The 18,872-nt window shown below is 44.4% G+C and overlaps 2 protein-coding genes across 2 annotated transcripts in view; one reads left to right on the top strand and one right to left on the bottom strand.

The window, feature by feature from the left end:
* The window catches only part of HCLS1 (hematopoietic cell-specific Lyn substrate 1), a 33,084-nt gene extending 29,839 nt beyond the window's left edge, over positions 1–3,245 (top strand). The window contains exons 9-14 of the mRNA XM_005675001.3: positions 129–198; positions 791–1,002; positions 1,419–1,523; positions 2,037–2,268; positions 2,369–2,437; positions 2,637–3,245. Coding sequence (XP_005675058.2) covers positions 129–198; positions 791–1,002; positions 1,419–1,523; positions 2,037–2,268; positions 2,369–2,437; positions 2,637–2,773 — 825 coding nt within the window. The 3' untranslated portion in view covers positions 2,774–3,245. The remainder of the gene's footprint in view (positions 1–128; positions 199–790; positions 1,003–1,418; positions 1,524–2,036; positions 2,269–2,368; positions 2,438–2,636) is intronic.
* The window catches only part of FBXO40 (F-box protein 40), a 20,126-nt gene continuing 6,159 nt past the window's right edge, over positions 4,906–18,872 (bottom strand). The window contains exons 4-6 of the mRNA XM_018044230.1: positions 15,088–15,125; positions 12,148–14,070; positions 4,906–8,133 (exon numbers count right to left, since the gene is read on the bottom strand). Coding sequence (XP_017899719.1) covers positions 7,915–8,133; positions 12,148–14,070; positions 15,088–15,090 — 2,145 coding nt within the window. The 5' untranslated portion in view covers positions 15,091–15,125 and the 3' untranslated portion in view covers positions 4,906–7,914. The remainder of the gene's footprint in view (positions 8,134–12,147; positions 14,071–15,087; positions 15,126–18,872) is intronic.

The raw sequence follows: 18,872 nt of genomic DNA, 5'->3' as shown, positions 1-18,872 counted from the left end.
ACTACTACTGAGCATCAGAAGTTTAGGGAGACCTCCTATAGTGGCCCCAATCCCTGATACTGCCTTCTGGGTCATTACCACTCCCTTCCCTCTCCCCACCACTACGCATACTATTCTCCTCCCTGCAGAGTGCTGTTGGCTTCAATGAAATGGAGGCCCCAACCACAGCTTACAAGAAGACGACACCCATAGAGGCCGGTGAGTTTTAATTCCCTCTCTCTGTGCTCCTCAATCTCCTCTGCCTTCTCATTCTTTTTTCCTTCCTAGACTACCTACTCCAAGCATTTAACTACCTAGGTTAGCTGAGGTAGACTTGACCCCTACCCTCAAATTCCCAGATTCTCTATCCTAAAAAAAATTAGGTTAGGTGGACATCTGAGTGACACTGGGGAAGAAACTGTATGTAGCGAACACAGGGATGAGGGGAGCCATCTGGGAAGAACACAAAGGGAAAGGAACTTTGGATGGGGGACAGTGGGTAGATGGTAGCCTGAGGGTATATAGATTTAAGAAATGTGCACAAGGAAGGATGCAGGTTAGGGGACCAAGCCTTAGAAGGAGTAAGAGCCTGAGGTCACATGGTCTGTCTATGTGAAAATCTAGGCTTCAGGGCAACCTTATCCTCCTCTAAGCCCCTTGTTCCTTCATTAATACCTCTTTACCTCCATTTCCATGAGTCCCTTCTTGATTTTCTCTTCTTCTGGATGTTTAACTGACTCTTCTTCTTTCCAGTGCTACCCTCCTACCTCTGACCCAAGACAACCCTAATTTTTCTTGACTGTGTCTGTAGCTTCTAGTGGTGCCCGTGGGCTGAAGGCAAAATTTGAGTCCATGGCAGAGGAAAAGAGGAAGCGGGAGGAAGAGGAGAAGGCACAACAGATGGCCAGGCAGCAACAGGAGAGAAAGGCCTTGGTAAAGATGAGCCATGAGGCTCAGCAACCAGTGGCCACTAGGGAAGAGCCGGCGGCGCCAGCCCCATTGCCTAAGAAAATCTCCTCAGAGGTAAGTACTCGGCCCTCCGGGATCCACGTCCAGCATTCTTTGCCCGGACAAGAGCCTAGGGGGTCTGTATCCTTAGTAAAAGGGAAGACCCAGAACTCCCCTGTGCTAGCAAAATCTCCAAGTCTTATCCTTGTCTTTGGAAGATTTCAATCTAATTGTGTAATTGAGCTTCATATATACATATGAGAATGCTCAGTGGAAAAAACCCCAAGATTTACATAGTTCAACAAAAGGTAGGTCACCAGGCAGTGCAGTCAGTTACTGCTGCAAGAACAAGAGGAAGGAGCTGTCATTTCAGGTTGGAGCCCATCTTGAGGAATGACAGATGTGAACAGGCAGAGACAGGAAGGGGTGTTCCAGTACAGGAGAGAAGATAAAGTTTCTTGCTCACTGGAGAGATGCTTCATCCTTCACAGGCCTGGCCTCCAGCAGGGAGTTGTCCACCATCAGAGCCTGAGCCTGTGAGAACCAAGAGGGAACAACCAGTACCTGCCCTGCCCTCAAGGCAGGATCCCCCAGAGGTAAGCAGACCGCCCCCCAAAGATTTGCACCTTTCCCATCTCCTCATGTCCTAGTAGGTGGACATGGCCCTGCAGGCTGATCAACCACCCTGGTTTGCCTGGGGCTATCCTGACCTTAGCACTGGAAGTCTTATATTCTGGGAGATCACCCAGTCCTGGGCAGACTAGGACAGTCATCCTAGCTGTCATCTTTTCCCCTTTTAGATTTTTCCTTGGTCTTCCAAGGAATCTGTCTACTGTTCCATTTCCTTTTCCTCATATCGTTTACATTCCCCTTCTATTAACATCGCCTGTTGGTAGATGTTTTGAGTAGATGGATGTGGGAAGAGGTTGAAGAAGGAAGAGGGGTGAGAGACTGTTCCTAGGAGAGGCTGTTAGAAGGAGCCAGGACTGGACATGGAAGTGGAAGCATGTGGACGATAGGGTCTTAGCAGTCCTCCACTGGGAGGTTTTGGAGAGTCAGCTCCTGGAAAACAGAAGTCACCTTGCTTCAAGTATACTATCTTTTCTCAGGACAATGAGGAGGCCCCAGCTCTGCCCCCCAGGACTCCAGAAGTCTTCCAGCTGCAGGAAGAGCCAGTGTATGAAGCAGTGCCTGAGCCTGAGCCCAAGCCCGAACCCGAGCCTGAGAATGACTACGAGGATGTTGCAGAGATAGACAGACATGAGCAGGATGAGGAAGCAGAGGCGGACTATGAGGATGTGCTTGAGCCTGAGGATCCCTCTTTTTCTTCCACTCAGGCTGGTGAGTGGTGGGGCAGAAGAATTCCCCCATTACATGGGAGGACCTGTCTGTTTTCCTTCTCCATGTTGGTAGGACCATGTTCATATTTCTCCCTGTGCAGGATCATCAGGCCACCCAGCCGGGGCTGGAGCTGGGATCTCAGCTGTAGCCCTGTATGATTACCAAGGAGGTAGGTTGGGAGTGCTCTGAGGGGTCTGGTGCCTGGAGCCCCTTGATACATGAGAGGAGGGTGGATTTGGGGGGTCAGAATAGGGCCCCAGACTTGGTATCAAGGACAGGCCTCTTTCCCTTCCCGAGCTTTAAAGGGGGCACAGGGGTGGAGGGATTTTTGCCTGACCATCCTAATAGTCTGTCAATTTTCTCCCCAGAGGGAAGTGATGAGATTTCCTTTGACCCAGATGATGTCATCACTGACATTGAGATGGTGGACGAGGGCTGGTGGCGGGGACGTTGCCACGGCCACTTTGGACTCTTCCCTGCAAATTATGTCAAGCTCCTCCAGTAACTGTTCCTGTCTTCTTGCTGCACTGTGATTTCGCATGTCCCCAGTGGCTCTGCCTCCAGCTGCTCTCCATTTCTGCTGCAAGTGTCTGACAGGATGTCATGAGTTGCTTGAAGTTCTAGACAGACTTCCCTCTCCCTCTCCATCAGGGTTTGGAGCAGAGGAGGCATGAAGAAGGGGGTCTCCTTCCCCTCAGTGTCTTCTCTATCCTGCATACCCAGGATGATCTCAGGGATGCTTATCTTGTGGTCCTGCCTCCTTCCCCGTGAGTGCCCCCTCTAACCCATACCCCTAACTCTGCTTTCCTTTGTGAGTGCTGAGCTTCCTGGTCTGTTTGCATGGCAAGGTATGTCTATATTTCCTAGTTTTCCTAGATGTGTTGTTTTCTCTCTTTCCTTCTCTGCAGAGATATCTCTGACTCTTCTCTCTGATCAGCCCTAAATTGGAAATAAAGTGGGACCATGGTTCACCTCTATTCTTTTTTTTTTTTTAACTTTACAATACTGTATTGGTTTTGCCATACATCAACATGAATCTGCCATGGGTGTGCACGTGTTCCCAATCCTGAACCCCCCTCCCACCTCCCTCCCCATGTCATCCCTCTGGCTCATCCCAGTGCACCAGCCCCAAGCATCCTGTATCCTGCATTGAACCTGGACGGGCGATTCTTTTCTTATATGATATTATACTTGTGATTCTGAGGTAAATAGTACTTTTACGTGGCCCTCAATGCTCCTAACTCTCATTACAGGTAGAGGGAATTTTCCTTCCCTCTTTCACATATTCAGAAAAATCCTTCCAACCACAGCCCATCACTCTGAACCCTGGTGTCAAGGGCTGTGCCTTTTCCTTAGACTATACTGATATTCAGTCAAAAAAGAGATGGGCCTGGGGAATGGCAGTTAGTTTGGGAAACAGGGGCCAGGAAGGGTCTACATTAAGCAGTTCAACTTCTACTGGCTTCAGCAGTTGTGAGAGGTCAGCCACCTTCCACCTGGGAGTAATGACATTTCTTTAGTGCATGACGTTGGCTGAGACAGAAGCACAAATTAGGGGAAAGGAGGAGGAAAAGATTGGCCAACAACAAAAGATTAAAACTAAAAGGGAACAATTGGACTTCCCTGGTAGCTCAGCTGGTAAATAAGCTACCTGCAATGCAGGAGATCCCAGTTTGATTCCTGGGTCAGGAAGATCCCTTGGAGAAGGGATATGCTACCCACTCCAGTATTCTTGGACTTCCCTGGTGGGTCAGATGGTAAAGAATCTGCCTGCACTGCGGAGGCCTGGGTTTGATCCTTGGGCTGGGAAGATGCCTTGGAGGAGGGTATGGCAACCCATTCCAGGATTCTTGCCTGGAGAATTCCCATGGACAGAAGAGCCTGGCAGGCTACAGTCCATGGGGTTGCAAAGAGTCAGACATGACTGAGCAACTAAGCACAAAAGAGAACAATGAGATGATAAAAAGGATTTGGAGTCAAAGATAGTGGCCTCTACTAAAGAAAGTCTAGGCTTCCCTGTAGCTGGATGAATGAAATCAATGGCCATGTAAGAAGGTAGATTGAGTTTCTCTGTGGTACATGAAGTTTCTCTGTGGTACAGGGCTGAGGCTGATAGAAGAGGTGAGGACCTTTGGACAGCCAGTGATAGGCAAAAAACAAGTCATCAAGCAAAGTATGGGGATGAGATCAGGATGCAGTGAGTTTATCTAACCCAAAGCCATTGGGATTGGCAAGGTCCAGAATAGGAGACCCTAGGCAAAACAAAATCAAATCAAACTGAAAGTCAGGATCCGGTATAGGGTTGGTAGAAAATGGGGGCTTTCATGGTGGCTCAGACGGTGAAGAATCTGAAGTCTGTGCTATAACCAGTATCTAAACTTGGGTTCAGCTTTCAAAGATGGAGAAGACAGTGGGATCAAGGAAGAGCTAGGATTGGTGACTGAGACCCATAGCTGTGGCAAGGCTTCATGAAAATCCTTAGAGTTCATTGGTGAGCTGCCCATGTGCTTAGAGCACTGCAACCCTCAGGCTCATTCCTTGGCTTTTCTTCAAGACACACACTCCTTTGTTGCCACAGTGACCTCTGTGCCAGTGAGACACATCTGTCTCTATGCCTCACTTGCAAGATTCACCCAGTTAGACAGAGTACAAAACAGCCTTTATTTTTGCCTGTAGAGATATTGGGGTTTCCAGGGTATAGAGGTAAGTCACACTAGATATTTACAATCTCATTCTTTGTTTCAGTTTGATTAGACATCATCACATACTTCGGCAGTGATTTTCTTCCTACATCCAAATTCCACCTTGATTTTCACTTTTTCCTTCATTATAAGACAAAAGCTTCTTTTCCAGGTCCTTAAGGCAATAATCTTTTCTGCCTGGGTTCCACAGACCTTACCCTCCACATACAGCTGATCCCTACTTTGGACTGGATTTCTTGGTGTGATACTCTTCAAGGGCTCTGCCCACAGACACCTCCCCCATCTAGGTTCTTATTCTTGGGTCCACAGTCCCCTTTCACTCTCCTTAGCTGATTCTTAAGCTGAAACCATTTCTAGCTATCTTGTTTTTGTCAGATAATGCTTGCTGTTCATGCTGCTCACTGTAGCTTCATCCCATTAATCATATCACTGTCTCTCTAAAAGGCTTTCCTTTTTCTTCAATTGCCCTGTCACCATAAAATGTGCTTTTTTGTATAGGCTAGTGGATACCTGTAGTACTCTGATTTCCTGCTACATATATAATTTGATGCCTTATAAAATGTGTTTGATGGTGTTGATCTGCTCAATGTTGCACTTTAGATAGAAACTGGGAAAGTAAAGTGTACCTGGATGGTGGGGCCCATAGAGAGGTGCGGTCACATTTCTGCCTGCCCTCCTGAACCCTGGGCTGCCCAGACTGTCAAGGAAGAGCCCTCTGCTCTTTTTCTTTCTCTATATTTCTCATCGGGCTCACAGTAGCCCTGGATTTTCATCTCCCTTAGGCTACAGCTCCCCCTTGCTTTCTTTTTCTAATAAAATAAAACCCCGGAATGGATTTTCAGAGCTTTCTTTCTTCATATAGGAAGGACTAGATTCCAAAAATGTGGAACTGATCCCTGGAGAACTCTTCCTTTTTTCCCCCACTTTATTGTTTAGTTGTTGCAATTACTCATTTTCACTGAATAAAACCCTAGCTCACACTCTAGTTATAATTTTTAGAAAATGGCACGTTATATACAAATGTGAAATATAAACCAAACAATAAGGATTAGGAAAAGTAGAGTTACATTACTGACTAGTACCAAGTGGCACATTAAAATGAAAGATGAGGGTACGTCTGCTCTGGCACTTGCTCTCATGCCTTCATATCGATTAGACTCTTTTATTGTTGTTGGTTAAATTCTTTGTTCTCTGCTTCTCCACAGTACCCATCTTCCTTATCCCTCTGCCTTTGCTTGCTGATAATTGCTAGGAAAATGGCATCAATTAAGGTGAGAAGGATATAAGCACAGGATAAGCAGTTCAACCATCCTGGCTTCAGCTATGCCTGGAGACCTGATAGGATATATTTTTTGCACATGACCCAGGGACATGAAGCCACATCAAACAAACTTAACTCCATTTGGTTCCCAACTTATAATCATCTAAAATCTATTTGGTAAATAAAGAGCTGCATGAAATCGTGACTACTATAGATGGTTATGTGAGGTAAGAATTTGCTGTTCTAAAAAGCTTACCTGACTTACTGCCATTGGTGTGTCATTCATTAGGGCAGTGGTTCTCAACAAGAGTGATTTTGCTCCTGGAGGATATTTCCAGAGACATTTTTGGTTGTTAAAGCAGTAGGGGAGCTACTGGTATTATTGAATAGAGGCCAAAGATGTCACTAAACATCCTCTAACACACAGGACAGTCCCTATGACAAAGAATTATACAGTCTAAAATGTCAATAGTCCCATGAAACCCAGCTTTGGGGGATGCCAGTTTCTCTTGTGTATTTTTATTTTACTTTTGTTCTCATAAGTTTTGACTATTTGTTACCAAAAATCAGAAGTATCACCCATTTTTCACAGAATGAAGTCATGCCCAGCAAGAGGTAAGAGCAATTACAGGGAATCACTATGTTCAGATGTCTTCCTTCTCAAGATTCCCCATGGTATACTCAGGTGGTGTCTAGGACCTAGTGACTGGTACCACAGGACATACGGTGAGCCTGACTTTTCCATATGCGTGGTCTCCTTGGGCTACCCTGAGCCTTCTGGCAAGACACTGAAGTTGGGGTTAGTGTCTTGTGATCATTTCACATAGCCCAGGGTGGTGCTGGCCCATAACTGGGCTCTCCCTAATCCAGACCAAGAATAGAATTTTCAGAGGAAAAGAAGCTTCAATCTTAAGTCACTATTAAAATGTTCAAAAGCAGTCTGTAATTTTTGTCCTAATTTTCTTCATACATATAGTATCTCCTCTGCATTCATCTCATTTTTCAAGGCTGTCCTTCTATATGTTGCCAGGATTCTACACAACCATCTCATCTGTGACCTCATTTCTGCCTCTTACTGTTCGACTTTAGGTGTCCCTGAGGCTTCTGTGCTTAGCCTAGGTCTCTATTCTGTTGGACTGTCTGGGCTTAGAGACAGTGGGGTAACTAAAAGAAGCCCTGCACTTGGCTGTCAAGACAAGTCCAGCTCCAGAAACTTCAGACTGTGGTTTTTACCCTGGGTGCCCTGGGAGGCATCTCAGTCCTCTTCCTATACTGCCTCTGCCCCATATCATTGAAAGCGCTCATAAACTGAAAAGTTCTCCACAAAAGCACAGGCCTATGCTGGTTATGGAATTTCACGGCTCTCTCATCTCCTAAGGTCTTGGGCTCATCTTCTAAATGGCCTCAAGTTACCTATTTACTCCACAGACGGATTTATTTTAGAAAAAAAAAGTAGGGGGAGGGAGGCTATTAGTTATCAGTATGGTACTATAGCAATTATACAAGCCATGGCTTAGGAAATTCTTCCACCTTATGCAGCTACTCAGGTTTTGAAGGGCATTGCATGTTCGAAAACACCTAGATAAGAACATTTGCAGTTTACAGAAGAAAGTCCTCAAAATCACACTCTGTCCAACTTCAGTAACTCTGAATAGGAATCCAAGAACAGTGGCTTCTGAGTCTTTAGCGTAAGGTGTGTCTTCCTCGTGGTCTGGCTCTGAAGGTGGTGACTAAGGTCTCTCGGGCCTGTTCATGGGACTGACACATGCTGGTCAAAAGAATCGGGTCAGTCTTGTGTTCTACAACATTGAAGGGACAGGATTTCAGGTGCTCAGACATGGAGGCAACGTCATTAAACTCCCAGCTCTTGATTTTGGAGAAGAGGCTGCTGAATTGCCAAATCTGCGAAAAGATAGATGCATGAAAGTAAGCCCTGAGTGTGATACCCTCAGGTCAGCTTTATTTAAATAGTTTGAAGAAATGCCTTCTGTTCTTCCTGGTCTCAGATTCCAGAAAGTGTTTAGTGACTGCAACAGACATGTGTTAGTCCCTTCTCCAGCATCCAATTCCTAGACCCCCTTCCAACTGATAACCTTCCCAGCCAGCCACATGTTGTGTGAAAATGACTAATGCCAACTAATACCCATCTGCTTATTGCTATACACCCTCACCCCACCCGCCCCCCAGCAAAGTGATTAGTTCTAGAATAGACATATGATTCAAATCAAGACAACCAGTGCTAATGAGAGTCTACTCCAGAACTTTCGTCTGAGATATCAGGAAGTACATTCTTTTCTCCCTTCTGTGCTTAAATTTGGAAGCTATTGTCTCTCAGAGCTGCTAACAGCCCCCATGGACCACAAAGGGAGAACTGTGTCTTAGAGTGGAGTCACTAGTGAGGAAGTAGAGATAAGAATTGATAGTAAAAAGGTCATTTGGGGGGCATTTTTGAGAAGTTAGATCAAACCATACCTGAAGCTATTACTTTTAGACTTTTTAGTTATGAGCCAATAAATTCCCTTTATAGTTTATGTATAAACTTATGTATAAAGTTTATTATGTATAAAGAATAACTGTATAAAGAATGTTCTTATTTATAAAGAATACATTCAAGTGGTCTTGCCTGGAAAATCCCATGGATGGAGGAGCCTGGTAGGCTATGGTCCATGGGGTCGCAAAAATTTGGACATGACTGAGTGGCTTCACTTTCTTTTCTTTCTATATTTATGTATTTTAAGTTGGTTTTATATTGCTTAAAAATTAAAGTATGCTAATTAATAATAGTCTCACTAGAACAGAATCCTTAGGGGAAATCTAAAAGGCTGGTACTCAAATCCCTGCTGGCCTTTGGCACTTAACACGGTGCCAAAGTAACTAGTTTTAAAATCTGGCTATAAAGATAGGCATAACCTGATATTCTTCAACTTTATCACTTCATCATCAGTTTCTTGTCATTGTTCTTTTATAAAAAAAATGTGACCTAGGATCTTAGAATTATTTCCCTTTTTACTTTAAAAAGCCATTTTAATATGAGTATCCTTAAGCTCCAACTAAACTGTCTGTCTTCCTTTCTATAAGGAAATCAAGTTCTCCTGAATGATATTTAATAGTTGTCAGCAATGACTGAATTGGGAAAATTGTTAGTCAAAAAATAATGAAATTCCTAGTATGTAAATTAAATTATTTGCATTTGATTTTACAGAGGAAGATATTAGGTAGTTCCAGACTGTACAGTTCCCAAAGGCAGGGTCATAGTCTCATTCATGTTTATTCCTAACACATGGTCAGTTGGCAGTCAGTTATTTAACACATGGATGCAGGCCTGGATTCATAAAGGAGAGTGTGATAATCACTTTTTAAAGAAGACTGCTCAGGGAATAAATAATAGAAAATATGCAAGATGTTTTACACATAACCAATAAAAATAGAAGTAAACATCTCCTAACTCCCCCAATGCCAGCTTGCATACACTGACATACTGGGAAGAAAGTCAACAGTGAGATTTTGGAATTAATGACCTAAATGGGCATCATATATTTGTGATTCACATTACTAATACATGTACCATAAGAAAGGGTGCTAAGGGCACCTTGGATATGACAAATTGGGAGTTTCACTTCTATTTGGTACAAGCTAATAGGACTGGAAAAGGTCAGTTTTCATTCCAATCCCCCAAAAAAGGAAATGCCAAAGAATGCTCAAACTACCGCACAATTGCACTCATCTCACATGCTAGTAAAGTAATGCTCAAAATTCTCCAAGCCAGGCTTCAGCAATATGTGAACTGTGAACTTCCTGATGTTCAAGCTGGTTTTAGAAAAGGCAGAGGAACCAGAGATCAAATTGCCAACATCTGCTGGATCATCAAAAAAGCAAGAGAGTTCCAGAAAAACATATATTTCTGCTTTATTGACTATGCCAAAGCCTTTGACTGTGTGGATCACAATAAACTGTGGAAAATTCTGAAAGAGATGGGAATACCAGACCACCTGACCTGCCTCTTGAGAAACCTATATGCAGGTCAGGAAGCAACAGTTAGAACTGGGCATGGAACAACAGACTGGTTCCAAATAGGAAAAGGAGTACGTCAAGGCTGTATATTGTCACCCTGCTTGTTTAACTTATATGCAAAGTATATCATGAGAAATGCTGGGCTGGAAGAAGCACAAGCTGGAATCAAGATTGCTGGGAGAAATATCAATAACCTCAGATATGCAGATGACAGCACCCTTATGGCAGAAAGTGAAGAGGAACTCAAAAGCCTCTTGATAAAAGTGAAAGAGGAGAGTGAAAAAGTTGGTTTAAAGGTCAACATTCAGAAAACTAAGATCATGGCATCTGGTCCCATCACTTCATGGGAAATAGATGGGGAAACAGTGGAAACAGTGTCAGACTTTATTTTGGGGGGCTCCAAAATCACTGCAGATGGTGATTGCAGCCATGAAATTAAAAGATGCTTACTCCTTGGAAGGAAAGTTATGACCAACCTAGATAGCATATTCAAAAGCAGAGACATTACTTTGCCAACAAAGGTCCATCTAGTCAAGGCTATGGTTTTTCCAGTAGTCATGTATGGGTGAGAGATTTAGACTATAAAGAAAGCTGAGGGCTGAAGAATTGATGGTTTTGAACTGTGGTGTTGGAGAAGACTCTTGAGAGTCCCTTGGACTGCAAGGAGATCCAACCAGTCCCTTCTAAAGGAGATCAGTCCTGGGTGTTCTTTGGAAGGAATGATGCTAAAGCTGAAACTCCAGTACTTTGGCCACCTCATGAGAAGAGTTGACTCATTGGAAGAGACCCTGATGCTGGGAGGGATTGGGGGCAGGAGGAGAAGGGGACGACAGAGGATGAGATGGCTGGATGGCATCACCGACTCGATGGACATGAGTTTGAGTGAAACCCAGGAGTTGGTGATGGACAAGGAGGCCTGGCGTGCTATGATTCATGGGGTTGCAAAGAGTCGGACACGACTGAGCGACTGAACTGAACTGAATTGAATAGAACTCATAATACAGTTAAGCAAGCCTAGCTTTATTGGGAAAAGGGAATAAAGCTTTTCCAAGGGGAAAGATGCTTTGATGTACACAATATTTTAAAAATTAAATAAGCATTTGAACCAGGGGAAATCAGTGGACCAAATTATTTTATATCTTCAAAATGAGTTCAACAACGGCAAAAATTAGTTGATTGTGGCTGAGGAGAATCTATTGGCATATTGTATCAATTAGAGTCTAGGCAGAAAACAGATGGCACACTCAGACTGGGTAATTTGAAGAGAGTTTTTTAAAGGAATGACACGTAAATGTGTGAGCAGTATATAGGAAAACCAGAAGATTTAGGGCAGTTTCCAGGCTAGTAACAATCTTGAGTGTTACTACTCTAGGCCTGAATTGGAAGGAGGAGTTTATTAGAATCCAGAATGGGTAACTGTGTGGAGGAAAACCATCAGATACAGCTGTCTTCAGCGGAGAGACAAGGCCAGTGCAAAGTGTCGAGAAGGGGAAAATGCATGCAGAGAGGAAGCCAGAAGAACACCTGTGTCATCGTCTCTCACCTGCCCATCTCCCATTAGATACACTCCCATTAGACTAGCCCACCTGGAAGCTGGAGGGCAAGGGAGCAGGTTAAGGTAGTCTGCAGAGATCAGCCTCCTGGGGGACAGATCACGATGGAGAATGGATCATGGAAGCAAACAGCAGATATTCTGAACACATACACAGAGATAACATAGATGCTACGATCTGTATTACTATTTTTATGTTTATGGGTCTGTCTCCTCTACTAGGCTGGCTTCCTTGGGCTCACAGACTGTGTCTCATTCCTAGTAACCTAGTACAATCCCCGTGCTGGTGCATAGAAGACTCTTAGTAAATAATTGCTGAATGAATGAAGTGAATGACTAGGTGAATTACTTGCCTTTCTGTGAACTCTCCAGGAGGTGCCTCCATGGGAATACCTCTTCTTCTTCCACTGCAGGAGGACCATCCCCCTCTCTTGTAACAAAGTGGCACAGATACTCCTCATCAGCACGGACACCTGGGAGAGCTGGGACAGGCTAATGCTGTCTAGGAACCCAGCAATGTACTGCAGGATTTCCAGGGGCAGGCTGGTTAGAGAATTCTGGTTTTTTCCTTCTCGGCCTGAGAAATGGTTGTTCTTCCTTCCCTCACTCAGCTCTGAAGCAACCTCTGGCTTGATGGCAAAGGTCTTGAGCTCCTGACTGTAGATCACTTTTGCCTTTTGCCCTGGGGGACGGAAATGGTTTTGAATAAAGGTACATCCCAAGTAGGCCAAAGGGCATCGGTGTTGGAACCAGCCATTGAGACATGACTGAATGTCTGTGTGAACATTCTTGAAATGTACGGGAAATTCATCCCTCCTGAAGAATTTGTTGCAGGTGAAAGTAAAGGCAGAGCTGCTCTTGTTGTGCCTCCTGGTCACACACTCACTGTGGAGCTCCACGTGGAGCCCATCTGCGTTGCTGTTTGGGTTGGCAGTGGTTAGGAGGTCAGCCAGCACCGTCCCAGAAGAAAACTGTTCTGGCTCAAAACTGTATGTCTGTGTAGCAAAATCCATGAATAGCCCGTCAATGCTCCTGGACTCGGAGATGACATGACCTTTGAGTTCTCTTTCCAAAGCACACAAGAGGGTGGTCTTAATGAGATCTGACTTGGGCAGGTCCTCCACAGTGATCCCTAAATCTGAAGTATCGACGGCCTTGTGCTCACTTGGCCTACAACTCATGGCATCACCTAGGCGAGCCCGCTTCCCACAGTAGCTCACCGGAACTTTGAAAGTGTAAACAGTCTTCACCTCCTGAGCCTCCAGGTTGCCGTAAACAAAGTCTCTCTCTTTGGGTGTACAAGCAGGCATCTGACCAAAGTGAATAAGCATCCTCCCATTGTGCACCAGGTACATATTATAGTCCTTTGCATCCACAGCTGTTTTCAGTCTTTCCAGAACACCATCCTGCCAAGGGGCAAGTCCTGTCTTTTCTATGGCTGTATGAAAGTCCTGCTGCTTCTGGTCTTCCTGTGGCTCTTTTCCTTTGGCAGCTCCCTCCTCTACCGTTCTATTGCTGCTGGAAATCTGTTCTTTCTCTGGGCTGTTCCTGCTCTTGCTGTCAGTGCTGGCTGACGAGCTTGTTAAAGCTGAGGCCGCATGCTCTTTGCTGAACATATTTTCCCACTTGTCAAACTTGGCCAGGTCCATCCCTTCTTTGGTTTTGGCTAACGCCTCTCGTTCTTCTTGACTTAGCTCTACCACCTCCCCATTCATGGCTGACAGAGAGCAGCCTGTTTCCAAACCAGCATCCTCCCCACCCACCGCTCCACCCATTTCCTCCCAGCTGGCTTCACCATTCACAGGAGGTTCCTCTTCCATGGGTTCTCTAGTTTCTGGGAAAAGCTCTACCATTTTCAGAGACCTAAAAAGGACCTTCTGGTCCTGAAGGGCCAGGGCTGTGTCCAAGCACTCCTCATCGGGGGTCTCTTTCATGATGTTCTCATGAAGCGTTGTTTCAGAGTCCACGTTTGGCCAGCGGTTCCACTCCATGGAGCAGCACACCACGCTGGCAGGACACACTTGCAGGTGCTTGGCCAGCTTGTGGCGGGACATGAAGAGGGGGCAGCCGTATTCGGAGTTGAGGCATGGAACCTGCTCTAAAGGGCAGAGTAGCTCGTGCTCAGCCTCTTTGCACATGTGGAAGGTAGCACCGCAGGACAGGTGGCAGTTTATCACCGGGCAAGAGACACTGGGCTCCACGGGCATGTGGCAGTCACGGCTGAAGCATCTCTCGCAGTGTCTGTGCTGCTCTGGCGGAGGCCTCCGTGTCCTACCCTAGAGACACCAAAGGCAAGGGGAAGGAGAAAACAAGTGACTGCTGGCAGACAAGCTCTACATGTCTGTGAGGGTTTAAGTTTTACTTATTTCCTGTTTATACACGCTGATTGTAGGAACCTTGGAAAATACAGAAAGTCATAGAGAAGAGAGCTGGAGAAGAAAATGGCAACCCACTCCAGTATTCTTGCCTGGAAAATCCCATGGATAGAGGAGCCTGGTGGGTATAGTCCATGGGGTCACTAAGAGTTGGACATGACTGAGTGACTGAGCAGGCACAGAGAAGAAAGCAAAAACATTCATAATACCACAACCAGAAATAACAACTATCAATACTCTTTATTTTCCAGTAGTTTATTTTATCTGTGTACTAGATGTGTTGAAAATAGGGGGAGAAAAACACACTCATGAAAGTGGGCTACAAAGTTGACAATTGCTATTTTTGAGTTGTGGATTATTGAGGATTTATGCACATTTAATACTCTGAATACAACTGTTCTGCTTTAACTCGCTATTACATTATGTCTAGGCTGTTTTATAAATTTTTCTTTGCAAACTTTCTTCATAGCGGCACTGTTAACATTCCAGAACGAGTGTTCTGTCATTCACATGATCAACCACCAGGGGGCATGCTGGGAGGACCCAAGGCGGGTCTGGTTTTGTTCACATCTTTTGGTCCTCAGCACCTGTCACAGGGCCTGGATCATTGTAAGCACTCAATAATATTTGCTGAATGAAGGAAGTGTTAGCCATTTAGATCACAGCTGGATTTTTTTCTTTTTCATATATAAAGTTTTACCAAAACTCTTTGCTCATCAGTCTTTCTCAGGTCTCTGCTTTCCCCTAACTCTGTGTCGGTTTATTCTAGGTTCTGCTCTAGAACCTCTGGTTCAGCAAAAAGCTGATATATATCATTAGACCAAAAGGACAAACCCACCAGCAGCTTGGGCTACAGGCTAAATGAGGCCACACCTGCACCTCTGAAAGGTGAAATTCCAGAGAGCACCTGGTACTTACCATAGCTTCCAAATTTCTTCTGGCTTTGAATAAGAACTCTAGGGGAAAATATAAAAATACAAACATGAATGATTCATGAAAAAGTTATTTTATCTACTTTAACAGGGGCCAAAATGACTTCAAGTACTCTGCCATCACCCTTGGCCCCCCATTTTACAGTCAAATATGCTCTTCTTAGGTACACTTTTACTTTCTCTTTCTTTCAATACACACACATTTTTTTGCCAAGCCACTTGAAGATAAGTTGCTGACATTATTACACTTTATCTTACTGGCGTATATATGCTTACTTATCTGTAAGTACTTCAGCATGTATTTCCTAAGAATAAGACATTTTCTTTTATGACTACAGTAACATTATCTCACCTAAGAAAATTAAAAAAGCAATTTTCTAATATCATGTAACATGCTGTCTATATTAAAATTTTCCCAATTATCCCCAAAATGTCTTCTGTACTTTGAAAAACAATTTTCAGTTCTTGAGCCAGAATCCTGGTAAGGTCGACTTATTACATTTAAGTCTTTTTAGCCTCCTTTAATCTGGAAAACCCTCATTAACTTTTCTTTTTTAGAAAAGGCAGCCTTAAATCTCAAGGAAATTGTATGCTAGTTTATTCTTGTATTCATTCTTCCATCCATTTATTCAACAAGCATTTAGTTACCTACTATATATGCCAGTAAGTGAGCTTAAGGGTTACCTAGACTGCTTGTTGGAGAAGGAAATGGCAACCCACTCCAGTATTCTTGCCTAGAGAATCCTGTGGACAGAGGAGCCTGGTGGGCTGCTGTCCATAGGGTCGCATAGAGTTGGATACAACTGAAGCAACTTAGCATTCATGCATGTGTTGGAGAAGGAAATGGCAACTCACTCCAGTATTCTTGCCTGGAGAATCCCAGGGACTGGGGAGTCTAGTGGGCTGCTGTCTGTGGGGTCGCACAGAGCTGGACTCGACTGAAGCGACTTAGCAGCAGCAGCAGCAGCCGACTGCGTGTTAAAGTGGCTTTAAACACTATTGTTCATTATAATCAGCTGTAATGCTTCTTACATATATAGATTTGCACTGTTTAGTAGTGTAGCCACTGGCCACATGTGGCTATTTAAGTTAATCAAAATGAACTAGAATTAATAATTTAGTTCCTCAAGTCATACTACATTTCAAGTGTTCAGTAGCCCCATATGGTTAGTAGCTACTCTATTGGACAACACAGAATAGACTATTTTCATCTTCATAGAAAGCTCTATTGGACAACCCTGCTATGGATGCTGGCTATACCCCTGACCTGAGTGAAGTGAGTGTTCTGAAACTTACATTCTTAACACATTTCCTATCTGACTCGTGCACTGAAAGTGTGAAAGAGAGATCGTGCCAGAATGCTCTATAATTGCCTGAATCAGGAGGCAGGTGAGAAGCCGCTAGCCAGAACATTGATAGGTTCAGGGCCAAGTAGAAGATAAATCAGCCGGAGAGAGAGAAAGAGAATGCTGAGCAGAGTGGAAGGACTGTGAGGGTTGGGCTGAGAGGGAGCAGAATAGGTTCAGACAAAGATCTTTTGGATGCAGGAGTCCAGCCACTTCTTTCAACATAAAATTTAACATTCAGGTGGGCTTCCGCCATATTCCAGATCACTCCTGGGTTGGGGGGGGGAGGGAATTCCCATTGTGGACCTGTGGGAATTTGTAAATATTAGGTTCAAGCATCTGGAATTTTGGTATTCAATAAGGAACCATTTGGGAATTCCCTGGCGGTTCAGTGGTTAAGACTTTGAACTTCCAGTGTAGGGGGCATGGGTTTGATCCCTGGTTGGGGAACTGAGTTCCCATAGGCTGCATTAATTAAAAACAACCCATCTGGGAACTATTTAAAAAGGAACCATTTATCATTGTAATTGGGGGTACTAACCAGTAGGAGTGGGAGGATGGAGTGGAAGGACCTGGAGTTAGAAACTACCATGTGGAGAACATGCTGGAGGCTGAGACGGTGAGACAGAAGACAGCAGAAGTGGATGAGACAGACAGGAGACATTACAATGTTACAAGTAACATTTTTGCTTCTGACTTGAGATGGGGGAAGAAGAAAAGCCAAAGATGATGCCAAGGAAGTGAATCAAGAAGAGAGAACATTGGGTGTAATTCTGAGAAAAATGGAGGTCTAAGGAGGAAACTGTCTGGGGAGGAAAGATGGGCCCAGCGAGCACAACACAAGTTGCTTTAGGTCATGACAGACCGTGTGAGTGGGAAGATGAGGGAGTAGAACAGAGAGATGCAGACGTGCGAGTTACCCACTTAAAAGCGAGAGGAAGCCATAACTGGAGACGTAAGCACACAGAATAGAAATCTGAGCCATGAGGTACAAGGCTAAGTGTGACCACTCTGGGGTAAGAAGTAGAGCCACAGAAGGGACGCCAAGAGCTAAGAGAGCTGGGACAGTGTTGCCAGATCTAACGGACAGGGTGAGTGATGGCCTCCGACGGTACCATGAGGTTAAGAACAGCAATGACAGTGCCACCGCTCATGGCAGGTCCCTGAAGAGCTCTTGCCAGAGCATGCGCATTTCAGCTGTGACGTGGGACTCTTGGCCATTCAAAATCTGGCGTTTGTTTGGAGTGGAGGAGAAAGCTATTAAGCACACACTTCAGTGCTGGCAGGGCCTGTGCCCTGCCTGGGAGAACGAGACCATCTGTTTTCTATTCATGACAGACATTCATCAAGAATGGACTATGGATGACTCATGGTCTCCTGTTGGGTTTTAGGTGGGAAAGAAGATTGGAGCAAGGCTATGTGAAAAAAGCTAACAGTACCAGGAATGTCCAACTTCATGTTTGCCAGTCAGATTCTGTGACAAAGTTGAGCCCATTTCCCAGCAAGGGCAGAGCAGCCCTGGCTAGTTCTGTGCACTCCCTGTGTGTAGTGAGAACTCTGCCCTTATCGGCAGACATGTGTCTAGCTGGAGGGACAACAGTAATAAACTCTAAGCTCAATCATTTCTTTTAAGCTGAGGTATAGTTGATTTATAATGTGTTAGTTTCAGGTGTACAGCAAAGTGATACATACATCTATATCTATTTTTTCATTCATTTCCTTTATTGGTTATTACAAAACTTAAGTATAATTCCCTGTGCTATACAGTAGGTCTTTGTTGCCAATGATTTCTTATCCTTCAGCATTATAAAAGGTTCTTAAGAACAGTGGTTTTGAGGCTAGGAACATTTGTAGTGGAGCCTTATTGCTCTCCATCTCTTCAAAGTTATTTGAAATTATTCCTTTAAGAGAAAAGAAAAGCAATGCATGGAGGCAACAAAGATGCTTTTGCTGCTGTTGTTGCTCTATGTTGCTATTTAAAGAGCTTCTGCCAGGCTCTGGAGCTACCCCAGATGAGTGACTTTGAGAGAGGACATGTGCTCAGCAGAAAGACACTGAGTGGAGACCACTCATTGGAGATGTTTGGCAGCGGAGGAAAGGAGAAAGATAAATATAGCCTAAGGGCATAAGACATCACATCTAAACCTTTTGTTGTATAGCTGGGGAAAAAATACATTCCAAAAACATTCCTACTATGATAAAGGACAATTCAAAATTGTTGATATCCTAATTATTGCCAGAGAAATAGGGTGACCATACACGCTAGTTTGCCTTAGACACTGAGTGAGCCCTGAAAGTCCCAGGTCCCAGGAAACCTCTTAGTCCCAGATAAATTTTGACAACTGATTGATCACCTTAGGTTGGAGCCAGCTGGTGTTGCCTCAGCTTAACCAAGTTAGATTTATCATAGGTTGTCTCATGATAT

Source organism: Capra hircus, chromosome 1 (assembly GCF_001704415.2).
Source record: "Capra hircus breed San Clemente chromosome 1, ASM170441v1, whole genome shotgun sequence".
NCBI classification, from domain to species: Eukaryota; Metazoa; Chordata; class Mammalia; order Artiodactyla; family Bovidae; genus Capra; species Capra hircus.
The sequence above is the reverse complement of the archived record's forward strand: the minus strand, read 5'-3'. Positions and strand labels throughout refer to the sequence as shown.